Source organism: Hibiscus syriacus, unplaced genomic scaffold (genome assembly GCF_006381635.1).
Source record: "Hibiscus syriacus cultivar Baekdansim isolate YM2019G1 unplaced genomic scaffold, ASM638163v2 tig00110831_pilon, whole genome shotgun sequence".
NCBI classification, from domain to species: domain Eukaryota; kingdom Viridiplantae; phylum Streptophyta; class Magnoliopsida; order Malvales; family Malvaceae; genus Hibiscus; species Hibiscus syriacus.
Genome location: NW_024062882.1, coordinates 2,961,155 through 2,977,185, shown reverse-complemented (window position 1 = coordinate 2,977,185; position 16,031 = coordinate 2,961,155). Strand labels below are relative to the sequence as shown.

The window sequence follows — 16,031 nt, the reverse complement described above, 5'->3', positions numbered from 1 at the left end:
TGATGTTTGGAATATGTTATTTAAACCTTTTTTCCACTAGTTGAAGAGTTTTTTTAAAATTATTTATTACAAATATTAAATATAATAAATAATATTATTGCTCATAAAACTTAATATTATTATTTTAAAATATTAAAATAATTTATTTATTATTAAATATTTTTTTATAATTTTATTAATAAAAATATTAATATTGGTATATTTTAGTGAAATAAAATATTATAAATTATATTAATTATTTATTAAAGTAATAGTGTTATATTATATTTTAAAAATATTAATTAGTATATTTTAAATATCTTTACTAGTATATGTTTTAAATATATAAATAATATTATTCATTATTAAATATATAAAAAATTTATTATATATTATTAAAATAAAAAAATATAATATCTTATATTATTATAGTATAATTGATTATATTATTAAACTAAAAATATAATATTATATTATTATAAATATTAATAAATATATTTTAAATATTTTAATAATTAATATTTTGATGAAAATGATATTAAAATATTTTATTAATATTAAATTCATAAATAAAATTATTTTGAATATTTTTGCTTTGAAGTAAAAAGTTCGGAAAATGACTTACGGAAAATGAATCCGTAAATCATTTTACAGAAAACACAAAGGAAATTCTGTTACTTGGAAAATGAATTACGTTCCGGAAAACGAATTACGTGAAACAAACACGGGAAAACATTTTCCGGAAAACGAATTACGTGAAACAAACACGGGAAAATATTTTTCGAAAAACGAATTACATGAAACAAACACGAGATTTCGGGGAAAACCAATTCCGTAATTGGTTTTACGGCAAACAAACACACCCTAAGTGCATTTAAGTGCTCTAGAACCTACTATCTCGAGAGTGTTACAACAACAATATCAAATAGATCAAAGATTAAGTTGACAATCATCCCTAATAAAATTTATTTTTTGATTGTAAGAGGATTATATATTTCCAAATTGTAAATACATCACAATATGTGTGTATGTTAGCATAAGATATTCAAGCGCATGATAACCGCCTCTACTAATAATATTTGGCTAAACAACCTAATCAAAACTTACATTTAATTTAAAGTATCCTATTATTATTCAATTTACGCGTGAGTTACATCATTTCTTTCTCAACCGTTTTTTCTATAAACCGAAATATAAAATATGAATAAATTCAACACTAATTTAATTATAAATTATAAAAATAATTTAATAAAAAATTATAAAATCACTATAATCAAATATAAGTTGGTCTAATATGATGAGGCATTAGGTTCCTTAAGCAAGGCCAGGAGTTCGAATTCTGGCGTTTGCTAATAGAACAAACTGGGTTGAGAGGGTCACCCTCGCCTCTGTAATATCCGATCTGAATTAGTCGGTCAATACATTAGATACCAATGATTAATTCAAAAAAAAAAAAGCAAGTAATAAGATCCGTGCGACTCTGCGAGGCTCCACCGCTCATTATTCCTTGCTTCCACAATCCATGAACATTCACGCTCATAGATTTTCCTTTTTTTTTTATTTTAATAATACCGAAATCATGGTGGCTGGAACAAGACTCAATCGATCAATTGGAATCGAAAACAATAGCACAATGATTAAATTAATAAAATTAAATTAAAAATTATATGAATTATATTTGTCGCGACCGTCTTTTTGTTTGGCCCGGAATTGGGCTTCGACTTAGGAAAATAGATTAGGAGTCGCCACCGACCATTTAAAACGAATTTAGGTGGGCCGGACACCATCTTACCTGATCTGCGTTTTACCAGAAATGTGTCGGGTTCGGGAGTCGGTTACGGTCAAGGAATGATTAGCACCCTTGGACTGCCCTTTTGGTACCAATTAATTTTTTGGTTATCTTTAATTGTCAAAATTAAAAATTTAAACTGAAATTTAGAAACTCGATTCAAATTACTTACATTTGATCAATTGAAAATATCCCTAAAAAGAGTCAAGAATGTTAGGAAAAAAACAAGGAAACAAATAATAAATCAATAAATCAATAGAGGAAAAAAATTAACTAAAAGGAAACACAAAAAATTAAATAAAATAACATAACATAAAAAATATAAATATTAAATAAATTAGAGGTAAATAAAATAAAAATTAAACTTTAAAATTAGTAAAATAAAAATAATGAGAAGTGAAGAAAAAGAACATACTAAAATTTAAAAATGAATAACTAAAAAAATGACAAAATTAAAAAGGAAAAGAAAAAACGAATGACTGAAATTTAAATGACCAAATTGAAATAAATTAAAATTGATAGAGTGAAATTAATGTTAAAAATGCACTGCAAGAGGGGGGAAAATTAGGGGGTTAATTCGCAAAATGTAAAAACATGAACAATTATTAAATTGATTCAATTGAAAATTTAGAGGCATAATTACAACTGGAGACCAAATTGTAAAGCGATTCAAAATACCATGGACGACAGAAAGAATTAAAGAATCCACGATTTGCACAATTGTCCTCGGTATATAAATACCCCAAAAAGCCATTTTCACTTCATTTCTCACATTTTCTTCCAAGCTCCTTCTCCCCTAAACGAGAGAAGCACCCAAGCTCTCTCCCTTCCCCCATGGTCGATTAAAGCCCGACCACCACTCCGATGGCCAACCACCGTCCGCCGTGAGCGACGGCTGAAAAAAAAACCAAACCTTACCAAAATCTTCCCCTTAACCCCGTACACCCGGATCCGAGCCTAAAATCCCATAAAAATACCCCAGAAGGCGTAAATCTTAAAAAGAATCGTTCGGTCCTCACCCTTTCCCGGTGACTTTTCCCCTTCTCGGTGTCTTTCTCCCTTCGATGGGGCTCCACCACACTCCCGGAGCTCTTGTCGACCCTTGATGAGGCAAAAAGGCTTGCCTTTTACGGTTTCATTTTTGACATTTTTAGTGTGGTTGGTTTCGGCCGACTGTTTGGAGGTTCTTGCTTGATATTTTATTGTTGTGGTGATTTTTTGTGTACTGTTTTCTTTTTGCTTTGTGTTTGATCTTGTTGAATGGGTTCTTTCTCGATGTTAGCTGATGTTTGTGACTCGATGATGTTGCTCGATCGTTGATGGTTTTTGTGTACCATTGATGTTCGGTCGTGTTTCTCATGGGTTTTGTATGTATTTGGTACTGTGATGGCCTTTGTTTACTGTGGGGGTCTCGTTGCTCCCTCTGTTCCCATTGTCTTCTGGCTCCGACCTTCCCTGATAATTTTTAGCTTTCTCCTACCTTAAACCCGCCCGATCTTTAGACTAAAATCCCGACTTCGACCTGACCTGACTCAAATATATCAATATTTTAAAATAATTAAAATAATATTTTTATAAGAATTTATTATAATGTTAATAATTAAATAATATATTTTAACATTATAAAAATGATAATATTAAAAATCTTATACCGGGTCGGGATAGTAATTTTTCACCTTAAACTCGACTCCGCACTGTCCCGAACCTACCTATTATATAACCCGCCCCGAATCTTGAAATTTAAAAAATAAAACTGTCCCTATGAGATCAAATCAAATCGGAGTCCATCAAATTCGAATATTTTAACTATCCGTAAATAAATCTTCGATGTTCTTTTAAATTTCCTATTTTCCCCTACCCGCCGTTAATTGTTCCCGTTTATTTTGGCACTAAACCCCTCCCAATCCATGGCGGCTTCCTTTTGCTGCGTGTACACGCATTTTTCCCCTTCCACGTCACTCGCTGTAATTTTTATTTGGGAAACTGCAACACAGATAATTTTATTATTAGTAAAATTAGCTAAATTTAGAAAAGTTACAAACAAATCATTCAATTTAACTATTATAACAAACATCACTTTACTATTACATGTTGATTTTTAGTTATAATTGAATAATCCAATAATTAAATTTGATAAATAAAATAATTTGATTATGATTAAAATTTTAATATATATTAAACATTAACGATAGAATGAGATGTTTATTATGATGTATTTATAATTTTTAAAATTAAGTGATTCATTTATAATGTTATTAATAATTGAGTTACTTATGGTGTAATTTATCCTATTAGTTTTTATATATTTTTTAAATTTAGAAATTCAAACTTAAAAGTGGACAAGTCCATGCCTGCTTCTCCCACCAGTCATTACTTGGGGGGAATCCTTATTTTCAACTCTTTTTATTTTCCATTTTTTTTGCTGCTTCTCTGCAACTCTTCTTTGTCTTAAAGAAGAAGAAACAATTAACCACTCGCTTTCCATTAGCCATGTGAAAGCGTATTGCCACATTCGATTCTCCATTTCTCCTCCTCCTCCTTATTGTTTTACACTTGATTTTGTTGAATTTCTTACGCATTCTCTTAAACCAGTTACTGACTCAGAGAGTTATAGCTTATAACTCGCTCTTTCACAGAGTCTAAAATGGCGTCTTCTTCTAGAACAAGAAACAGGTCGCCATTTTCACATCAGAAAACTTCTAGTCCGTTTTCTTCTACTTCTCCAACTTCTTCGTTTGTGAGCAACAAACTAATGCCTCGCACGTGCTCCTCGTCGGCGTCTTCGTACTTCAACTAGGGAGGCGGATACGGTTCTCGATCCACGACGGCAAGTCGGTCAAGGTCTGATTCGATGTACCAGGACTCACGCATTTACAATGCTAGCGCACCAGTGGCTCACGCGCCGGAGGAGATACAATTGGAAGCGCCGAGATCGGGAGATAGTATTTCGGTTACAATTCGATTTCGGCCATTGAAGTAAGTGTAGATCTGAGTGTAACGTATTAGATCCAAGTAGACGATTTCCCCCGGATTTTATTGTAGGGGTTGTCATTTTTCAGGAACTGCAATTCATTTGATTCATCTGCTCATTTTTTTCTTTGGTTATAGTGAAAGGGAATCACATAAAGGAGACGAGATCGCGTGGTACGCTGACGGGGATAGGATTGTGAGAAATGAGTATAATCCAGCTACAGCTTACGCATTTGGTAATTGCATATTGGTTTGTGACATTTAGGGATGAAATTTATTGCTGATTTCTTTCCTGCTCTTTTATTGGACTTTATGAATACATCTATTTGAGAACGATTCCAATTAAATGAAGAATTTGCATAATTTTCCGGGGAATCTGAGGGTGTTAGGTAATCGGAGTATAATTAATTAAGCTTTGCTAAATTTATGGTCCGAACGATTTAGCGCAAATCTACATTTAAGCCAGGCCATACATGTTTATATCATATGAAGGTTACTGGATTTACTTTTGCAGACAGAGTATTCGGACCTCACGCAACTACTCATGAGGTTTATGAAGTAGCTGCCAAACCTGTAGTGCAAGCTGCAATGGAAGGTGTCAACGGTATGGAAATTAAATTACTGTAACTTATACTAATATCTTTGAGTTGATTGTTAATTAAATTTAATCTAAAAGAAGATCTAAAGATAATTGGTTCAAAGTAATTTATTGCAATGTTGCTAAAATATGTAGGTTTGTTTCAATTCTGAAATTATTTATGTGTATAATCAGAGCTAATATTAGCTTCTTGGAATTATAGGAACTGTTTTCGCTTATGGTGTTACAAGTAGTGGGAAGACACACACTATGCATGTAAGTCTAGCTGCTTCTTCAAGCCTTTTCTATCTTAGTTCAACTATTTTTAATTGGACTATCTTAGGAATTCTTAAACTCTAGTTGCCTGTCAATTATTATTGCTTATTGTTCTGTCAAGTAGTCCTATTGATTGATTATAGTATCGATTTTGGTTGTATAACTATACATATAGGTTTTTAACTGTAAACAAATTTCTAGTTCATGTCGCATTTGATTGAATTTTCTTGATAGTTGAGGAAGGGAACTTGTAAAATAAACAATGGCTGAGTTCCCTCGACTATGGAAAGTAAATATTTAGTTACAAACATTATAGATGTACACATTAAAAGCTTCTAATCAGTGGAATTCTTTTATTGTTTTGTGTTTGTGGTTTCACATTTACTATACATGAACTTTACAATATGAGAATTTTAATTCCTACTCCGGAAACTGATACAATTTTCTGCCCAGAAAGTAGGCACATATGTAGCATAGGCAATGTTTCAGGAAAATATTCATCAATCAGAAAATCTTTACATTTATATAAGTGACAATGAAATCAAACCATGTACTCATTATTAATTTCAAATTTCATGCTCTCCCCAACTCTCATATACCATGGAAAAAACAAAGAGAAAATAAATAGTATTTCCTTTTCATTAACATGCAGTCTAGTAATTTCTATTCGTAATAATTATTCAATCAAATAAGATAAACAGGCTTGGCATGATACATACTGAGAATGAACTATTGTTTTCCGTTCATTCTTTCTTTTACATTAGACTGATATGTGTTTCTCTTATCCTATCATATAGCAATGTAACTACTTCCTGTCATCTTACCATTGACTTGTATCTTTGAGACTATGTACAGGGAGATCAAAATGCTCCTGGTATTATACCATTGGCAATAAAGGATGTTTTCAGCATTATCCAAGATGTAAGTGTTTTGGCATTGTTTATTAGGCCTGTTTGACTTGAACCAGTTGGCTCCATTTTGACACAAACCTCCCCATTTATTTATAGTTCATTAGTTATAGGCTTTATGGTAACATTTTATGCTTTGAAGTATGGCAGCACGGACGGCATTTCTTTATTGAAGTTAGGTTCAGCACTTGATTAACAAATATTCTTTACTTGTCGTTTTTAACACCGCAATTTGTTTATTTGTTTGTCTTTTATGTTTCACTTCAATCTTTAAGTTTTTATCGTGATACATCTTGTTCTGTATCATAGTTTACTTGCTTTTAATTAATTATGCTCATAGTTTTGTGTGGATATAGTTTTGATGACTAACTCTGCTAATAATTCAGACCGCAGGACGAGAATTCTTACTACGTGTGTCGTATCTTGAAATCTACAATGAGGTGTGTCGCTGACTTGTACTTTTAAGTTTATGGTTAAATTGATGACGTGGCCCTTGAAGTTAACTTTTCTTACTTCAGGTTTCATATCTGTTGCTACTGTTTATTTATGGTGTTACTTTGATGAGAATAGTTTTCTTTAGCGGTTAATTCTATAACCTATGTGGTTCAATATCTGGCACTCAGCTTCTTTCCTCTAAGGTTATTATTTCTTCCAATATGATTGTCTTATTGTGCTTCATGCACTAGGTGATAAATGACTTACTTGATCCAACTGGTCAGAATTTGCGTGTCAGAGAAGATGCCCAGGTTTTTTACTCAACTTATTTCAAATTTGTGCACTGTGTTTATTTGGTTTAAGGCCTCGGTCTCAATCTTTTTTAAAAGTCATGCACATAAATATGCTATTCTTCTCATCTAATGCTAATCTAATCAATCTTCTTTATTATATACATAGTTTCGTTTGGGGTGGCTTTGGTTTGAGATCATCAAAAACTTTTCAATAAAGCTGCTTATGGAATGGCTTGCAATCAATGTACATCAGTTTCTTACTTTTTCTTATGCTAGCATTTTCTTTCCAGGGAACGTATGTGGAGGGTATAAAGGAAGAAGTGGTTTTGTCTCCTGGGCATGTTCTTTCTTTCATTGCTGCTGGGGAAGGTGCTTTCTGGTGTTCCTTTACTCTTTTCCTGCCTTTTCCTTCCAATCTTTTTTAACCATGCTATATGAAATGAATGACCTATTAGTGAGAGTTTCTCCACTAAGTTTTGTTCTGTACGTTGATGAGCAGAACATCGTCATGTTGGCTCAAATAACTTCAATCTCTTTAGTAGCCGAAGTCACACTATATTCACGCTGGTAAACATTCTTGACATAGGGACTTCCTCATTCCATTGTCTAAACTTTTGGTAAAATTAAAATTGGTTTATTCCCTTTGTAATTTATGTTGGAATTTTTGGATGTCTGTTTTTTTTTTTGGTGTTCCAGAACCAGTATGAATACCTATGTTGTACATGCCCCTTCTTTCCTAACTATTCACGAATTTGCAGATTATTGAGAGTAGCGCTCATGGTGACGAATACGATGGAGTGGTCTTCTCTCAACTTGTATGATTTAGTTCATCAGTCAGTTTTCTGAAAGAATATTCCTATCAAATAAATGGCTTGACTTGGTTCTTTATTCCTTCATCTAGAATTTGATTGATTTAGCTGGATCTGAGAGTTCAAAAGGTGAGACAACTGGGATAAGGAGGAAGGAAGGATCTTATATAAACAAAAGTCTTCTGACTCTTGGAACTGTAGGTTTCTGGTATTTAACATTTCACACTGATGATGAACACCTATTACTTTGACATGTTGAACATCTGCAGTCTATTATAAGGGCAAAACATACAAGGCTTTATCCATATTCTTTCAACTACTCTGTAGGATTACAATTTATGTTACGTTGGTGGATAAAAAGAATTCGAATCTTGAATTTTTTATTTTCTCCGTCTTGTTTACTTTCTAATGACACAATTAACTATTCTGGAGGATGAAATGTTTTTTACCAATATTTTTTTTTATCTTGTAATTAGTTATTCTGATTTCTGTTTGAAGGTTATTGGAAAGCTAAGTGATGGAAAAGCATCCCATGTTCCATATAGAGACTCCAAGCTTACCCGCCTTTTGCAATCCTCACTAAGTGGTCATGGACATGTTTCTGTGAGTTGAGCAGTATATTTTATTTGCGACTTGCTTCCATTATGTGCTAATGCTTATAGGTTCATTGGATTTTAGTTCCTCCCAAGTCCCAACTTAAAATGTTAATTTCCCTTTTTCTTTCAATTATAGACTTTTTGTCCGCGATTACTAATACTTTATCTATACGTGACAGAAGTTAATTCATATATTTTACGATTATTTTCTTTGAAATTACAGCTTATTTGCACAGTAACACCTGCATCTAGTAATATGGAGGAAACACATAATACTCTTAAGTTCGCAAGCAGGGCAAAGAGGGTGGAAATCTATGCCTCGCGTAATAAGGTCTCTATTGCCTCATTGTTATTTATCTTGGGTAGTTATAATATTTAAGATTCAATCTTATGCTACTCTCAAATCTGAATTTGGTTACAGATTATTGATGAAAAATCATTAATTAAGAAGTATCAAAAGGAAATTTCAGTCCTCAAACAAGAACTTGATCATCTAAGGCAGGGAATGCTTATTGGTGTTAATCACGAAGAACTTTTAACCTTAAGGCAACAGGTCTGGCATTTTCTTTTCAGTTGTTCTATCTGGTGGCGGCATAACTATTTGCAGTATTCTTCATGCTATATATTGTTTGTGGGGCAGTTGGAGGAAGGTCAGGTGAAAATGCAGTCAAGATTAGAGGAAGAAGAGGAAACCAAAGCTGCTTTAATGAGCAGAATCCAGAGGCTTACCAAGCTAATACTTGTTTCTTCGAAAAATTCCTTACCTGTTTTGAATGATGTACCAAGTCATCAAAGGGGTCATTCTGTTCATGAGGATGATGTGAGTTTTTATCACAATTACGTCAAACCAAAATCGTGATTCTTTTATACTGATGGTCAAAGAAGTAAGACCACACAAATAGTTTATGCATACACACAGACAAGTATGTCTGTAGGTGTATATATATTACACAGAGAGGGCCAAACTGACCATTCTGTTCAAATGATGAAAAAGATGAAACCAAATATGTTCTATAACCTGGGAACTTTGAGTGTTGGTACCCTGGCTATGCATCTGTATCTCTATTATCACGTGTCTCTGTTAGTTGCTCCATGTTCACCTTTCTTTGCTTGGACTGTATTATCTAGTTATGTGAACTTTCTGTCTATTAACATGATTGTGATGTTAATAATTGACACATTTTCTTCACTAGAAACTGGAAATGCAAGGAGATAGCGAGAATCAAAAAGATCCTCTAACTTCAATGCTGCTTGCTTGTGATCCATCTTATGAGTTTAAACACAGAAGATCCTCCAGCAGAAGGAATGATGAGCTCTCACCAACAAGCAGCACCGTCACTGAGTCAACACAAGTGGGTGAACTTATTAGTGGGACCAAGCTTCTGGCAGTATGTTTCCTCTGTTTCGTTTATTTCTAATCTTTCTCTCTTTTTAAAAATTTCATATCTTCATGTTTTCCCAAAAAAATTTATTGTATTTTCCTTCATTAAGGTTTTTTCTTTCTAATTTTACAGTTGAATGGGCTTAGTGTCACGGTAGGACTGAAATTTCAGTTCTCTCCATCTTTTGATTTCATGTGTTTATTTTCTTTTATTTGGATGGTATATTTATAATCCTATGCGGTTCTATAGCGCAACTTAGTGAACATGTGCCTTTAGACTTATTGGGCTAAAAAATTCAGGGTCATATAACATGTGAATGATCTATAAACAGCTCTTAGGCATTGCCTTCATCTTTCTGATTTTTCTCGTTTGCCGTTGATAATATAATGATAGAAGCAAACACTTCTGTGGTTATTATAGGGTGGAATGGCATCAGATCAGATGGACCTTCTTACTGAGCAAGTTAAGGTGCTTGCTGGAGAGATTGCTTTTACCACAAGTACCCTGAAACGCCTGTTGGACCAGTCTGTAAATGATCCCGATAGCTCAGTATCTCAGGTATTATTTCCTCTTGTATTTCCTATTGCACAATTTTATTTGAAGGTATTGTCAATGGACGTTACTGTAGTTGGAAGAATGAGGGGGTTTGTTGGTATTCCAAGGGTATCTTACTTTTGTATGGCAAAAATGCAATGTGGAACTGCTTTGCTAATACTTATGCACCATTCTGTTCATAAATTATCTGTACATCCATGAGGTTATAAGATATGCAAGTAATGCAAATGGGGTGCCACTCGATATTAAATTTGCATATTTCTCTTAGGGTCTTAATGTGGTTTTTGGGTATTTTCTGAAAACAGATTCAGGATTTAGAAAGCGAGATTCAAGAAAAAAGGAAGCAGATGAGGGCTTTAGAGAAACACATCATTGAGAGCGGGGAAGCTTCAATTGCTAATGCATCATTTGTTGATATGCAGCAGGTAATGTTGTCATTTTTTTATGGCAATGTTGGTCGTGTTTTTTATTTTATGTTTAATTATTTGTTGAATTTTATGCCATTGCTTTCACTTAATTAATTCTAAATGCTTTCTTGTTGCAACAGACAGTTATGAAATTGATGACACAGTGCAATGAAAAGAGTTTTGAGCTCGAGGTGAGTGATTTTGTTCATTCTTCTGATTTACGGAGTTGGACATTTGATAGGCATTGTTTGGCCATTGATTATGGCTTGTTAAACAGTGACAGTTCAGTAAATACTAAACTTTTCTGATAATGGCGCAAGTGGTGTGGCAGTGATAAATATGATTCTTTATGTTCGTTTTGTAATCAAGTTGATTCTTCTCCATGATACAGATAAAATCGGCAGATAATTGTATCCTGCAAGAACAACTACAGAACAAGGTGATAGCCTGCTCGCCGTCTTTTTTCCTCTCTTCATAAAATGCCTGATTATCTGTCTAATATAAAATTTAGTTAGCGTTTGACAGAACTATATTTTCACTCGTGGTTTTGCTTGTTGCAGTGTTCTGAGAATGAGGAATTGCAGGCAAAGGTGAATCTCCTGGAGCAGCGATTGGCATCTATCTCTGGTGATAAATTATTGTCTTCTGCACACGGAATATCTGCAGAGAATGCCAATGAGTTAAGAAAAAAGATTCAGTCTCAGGTATTCTACTTATTGTTGGGATTGTCGAACTACGAATGGCTTTAGTTTTCTGTTTTCACAAAGTTTCGGTCTTCATTATAAAAACCTCCCTCTGCCAGAACCAAGTTTTGTGCCTCTACATAGTTAATTATATATGATATATTATAGCATCTAGATGTCGAGAGAGAGATTTGATTCTCGACGGCACAGTCCTTTTTCGTCGATCTAAGTTGTGTTTATCTATGCAGGAGATTGAGAATGAGAAACTAAAACTAGAACAGGTGCAACTTTCAGAGGAGAAAAGTGGGTTGTGTGTCCAAAATCAAAAACTGGCTGAAGAAGCTTCATATGCGAAAGAATTAGCCTCTGCTGCTGCTGTTGAGTTGAAGAATTTGGCTAGTGAGGTGACCAGGCTTTCGGTGCAGAATGCAAAATTGGAGAAGGAATTATCGGCTGCTAGAGAGTTGGCACATTCGAGAGGCTCTTCTAATCAAACTGTCAATAGTGTCAATCGCAAGTATAACGACAGCACGAGACATGGGAGGAAGGGGCGGCTCTCCGGTCGTTCTCATGACATTTCCGGAGCCGCAGGTGACGGCTTCGAATCGTGGAATCTCGATCCGGATGATCTAAAGATGGAGCTTCAGGCTAGGAAACAACGGGAGGCAGCTCTTGAAGCAGCACTAACCGAGAAGGAAATCATAGCAAACGAATATAGGAAAAAAGTCGAAGAAGCAAAGAAGAGAGAAGAAGCTCTGGAGAACGACTTGGCTAACATGTGGGTGCTTGTCTCGAAGTTGAAGAAAGAGGGATCCGATACTCCCGAGAGTAACGCAGTCGAGCAGCATAGTAATGGTATCGACAATGTCGTCTATGATCCAAAGGCAAACAACATTGAGAATAACAATATCCTCAACGAGAGCCAAGTTTCAGAAGTGTCATTGGAACCAGCTAATGGAACGCCTCAGGAAGAACCCCTCGTAGTTCGCCTGAAGGTTTGTTTCTATACATACTCGTAGGCTGTTTCTCTATGTTACTCATAATGTGTCTGACTCGGGCATATTTACAGGCACGAATGCAAGAGATGAAGGAAAAAGAGCTCAAATCCGTTGGAGATGGAGATGCACTTGTGTAAAGTATGTTTCAAATCACCAAATGCAGCAATTCTTCTCCCTTGTCGGCATTTTTGTTGTAAGTCATTTTCAAACCCATAATGTTATGAAGTATACATTTCGAGATGCTTATGGTGTGCCTTTTGCAGTGTGCAAATCATGTTCCCTTGCCTGTTCCGAGTGTCCAATCTGTCGTACAAAGATTGCGGGTAGGCATTTTGCATTCACTTCTTGACGCAGCTACTCATACCCTACTAATGAAGGTCATGCTAAATCCATCTTTTTTCTCTTTATATGTCCACTCTCGACTCACCATTAGACATGCTCATAAATCGAGTTGAATCAGGTCAGAATTATAAAATAAGTTTACTCATTCGGGCCTGGTTCGAATTACACCCAAGCTCAAAATCTCGAAGTTTTTGATAAAAAAAAATATTAAATTCAAAAAAAAAAAGAACCAAGTTAAAATATTGGACTCATTTAAAATATGAAACCGGTTTAAGTTCTAATAGTTAAAGCTCAAGGCTATAAAAATTAGGTATATCATATTTTAATGTAATTATAAAAGATATATTAATAACCTGATGTTTAAAAATTATTAATACTAAATCAAAATGATATCAATAGGTCTAAAATTAATAAAAGAAAAAAATGTAAAATTGTTAAATATATTATTATTCGACTTTTAGGTTATTAAATTTACTAAAACATTTATCATGTTTTTACTCGTGGACTGAATTTTGACATTTATTTTTTTAAATTTGCAGGGTTTCGTGACGATATATGTGTAATATAACTACATAAGCAAGTGGGTAATTCTTTCATTAATTTGTCCGTAACTGTTTGAAAAGGTATGTCTGTAGTTTGTTTGTTTTCTACCTCACCGAGGACTGCAAAAACAAGAGATTAAAAGGCTAAAAAGGGTTCCCCCCCCCCCCCCTTTAAAGGGTAAAACCACAAGATGCATAAACTCACATACAAGAAGTTGCGTAGTTTTAAATTCGCAGCAACGAAAGTCATCAATTTAGACAATGAAATTTTTTTTCTGTACATAAATGATTTACACTTCTTATGAAGTGAGTTTTTTTTTCATGTAGGCCATTTATAAACTGTTTTTCTTCGTATATGTGATTTTTGTTTGTTATTATATTTATTAATTTCTTTTAATAATCTATCACGATTATATGATAATATATGCTTTGAATTTTCTTAAATAATTAATAATAAATACATTGCATTTGTTTAAACCCATAATATTTTTAAAAAGAACAATATTTTTTATCTGATAACCTTTGATGGGTTCTATTTGCTCATTAATAGAATCCATTGGACAACTAAAATTGATTCATTACTTGACATGAAGTAAGATTTGTTAAAGTATTTAACCTAAAGAGGACAAATAATTTTTTTTAAAAATGGTACAGAATATAAAATAAAAAAATATTTATTTATTTTTTAAATTTAAATAATTTATTCATAAACTGAATTTATATTATAAAAAACAACACATTGAGCAACGAGATAATTGTTGGAAAAAGAAATCCCAGAGGAAAAGGAATTGGACAAAACACTGCAGATGGACATATTCGAATCTCCCCAGCTAAAAGAACACGGATTTGTGTGGAAATTGTCGAACTGAACAAACAATCCACGTGGCTAAAAATTCAAAACATTTGCCTCTTCTTCGAACTATTTGAACCCGGAATTGCTTCATATGCTACAAAGAAATATTCATACCATCTTCGGTATCTCATCCCTTCAATGATCTGCATGAAATTTTTGTATTAAAATTCGAACTGTTTTGTGAAGATCCGTCACAACTCAAGTTTAAGCTTATCTTTTTTATATTTAAAATTATATTTTTGTTCCGTTTTGATCATCAACCGTTAAAAATAAACATTATTACAAATGTAATAATTTTTTATTGTTTTCAATAATAACATAGCACTATCTTATAGTGGACACGTCGACATCACCATTAATTTTTTAATTATAAGTGGTCAAAACAAAATTAGAACATAAATTTAAAAAAAAAATAGTAGTTTATGACTAAAACGGAACCGCAAGATATATAGTTTGCCCTAAATTTTTTTTAGGTGAGTTTAATTATCTCTAGTTTTTTTCAATAAAAAAATAGAATTAGTATATGAAATCCTTACAGAAGCCATTGGCAGGTGAGGGAGAGTGAAGAAAATCATCGACGAGCCAACCTGGTATTGTCTCCATCAAGTACGCTGATATGGTACTGCTCGTTGATGACAATTCTGGTTTCTCAATCGATGGAGAGCTTAACATTTCACTGTTAGAAGCTGTCTGCAAGCTTTTACTCTCACCATTAGAGGAAGAAGAAGAAGAGAGCTTAACGCCGGAGAGAAGAAACCTGTTGTGTTTCTGGGTATACTCATTGGCTTCATGAATTTGAAGGTCACATTTGATACAAAGAATTGCTCTATCTTCTTGACAAAATATAAATCCCTTCTCTCCTACAAGTCCAAACCAAAGCTATTTCGGACTTAATCCATATCATTAATCACTCTTTCAAGTATTAATATTATATCAATCATATTTCCTCGTAGTTATTATTGATGCTGTTATCTAAATTTGTAAAATTTGAAAGAGAATAAGTCAGATTACTCTCCTAATATTAGTTAAAAGGTTTTATAATGAGGCTTAGTTTTAGAATTAAATTTTAGGTCATAATAGCTACTCGTATGCTGATAAATTGAATGGATATTATTGTCTGAGAATGAATTTGACTCTGATTAATTACATGAGCCTGTGAGTAATCATGTCAAGAGAAAATAATTGCTCGAAGAAATAAAGGTTTCTAGAGCATTTTCTTTTTCTAGAAACCTTGATTGTTGGAAGACTTATTTGTAGAAGAAATCCGAACAAAATATAACATTGACAGGAACAAAATCATGATTGAGTAGTGAAGAGACAAGATAATCTTTTGCATATTAAGAATGCTACACGTTATATTTGAGTCAATATCTAACACCCTAACTTATATTTAGACTGACGAAATGACCTACTTAATACGACATTAATACTTATTGAAGAAGAGAAAATGTAAAACGACGAACCAGACAGATGTCGCAAAGCGAGGAATCATTGAATTTAGGTTGAAGAAGAGAGGAACGAGAATGTTAAGTGGCGAGCTTGTTGGCACGGTGAACTCAAAGATCACATACATAGTAAAGGGCAGCTTCATCGGCGTAGCAGAGGACGGTGGCTTCTTGTTTGCAGCACACATCACA

General features: G+C 33.5%; 1 protein-coding gene across 1 annotated transcript; it reads left to right on the top strand.

The window, feature by feature from the left end:
* Positions 1 to 4,300: 4,300 nt before the first annotated feature.
* LOC120142916 (kinesin-like protein KIN-7D, mitochondrial) lies at positions 4,301 to 13,726 on the top strand. The gene is given in 26 exon segments (XM_039157378.1): positions 4,301 to 4,744; positions 4,877 to 4,974; positions 5,253 to 5,342; positions 5,539 to 5,591; positions 6,447 to 6,512; positions 6,886 to 6,939; positions 7,186 to 7,245; positions 7,518 to 7,596; positions 7,727 to 7,794; positions 7,986 to 8,042; positions 8,129 to 8,233; positions 8,535 to 8,639; positions 8,856 to 8,963; positions 9,054 to 9,185; positions 9,273 to 9,452; positions 9,826 to 10,020; positions 10,435 to 10,572; positions 10,875 to 10,994; positions 11,117 to 11,167; positions 11,368 to 11,415; positions 11,537 to 11,680; positions 11,908 to 12,654; positions 12,729 to 12,766; positions 12,768 to 12,850; positions 12,921 to 13,034; positions 13,539 to 13,726. Coding segments are annotated over 25 exon segments (3,237 nt in total). The 5' UTR covers positions 4,301 to 4,412; the 3' UTR covers positions 13,007 to 13,034; positions 13,539 to 13,726.
* The last annotated feature ends 2,305 nt before the right edge of the window (positions 13,727 to 16,031 follow it).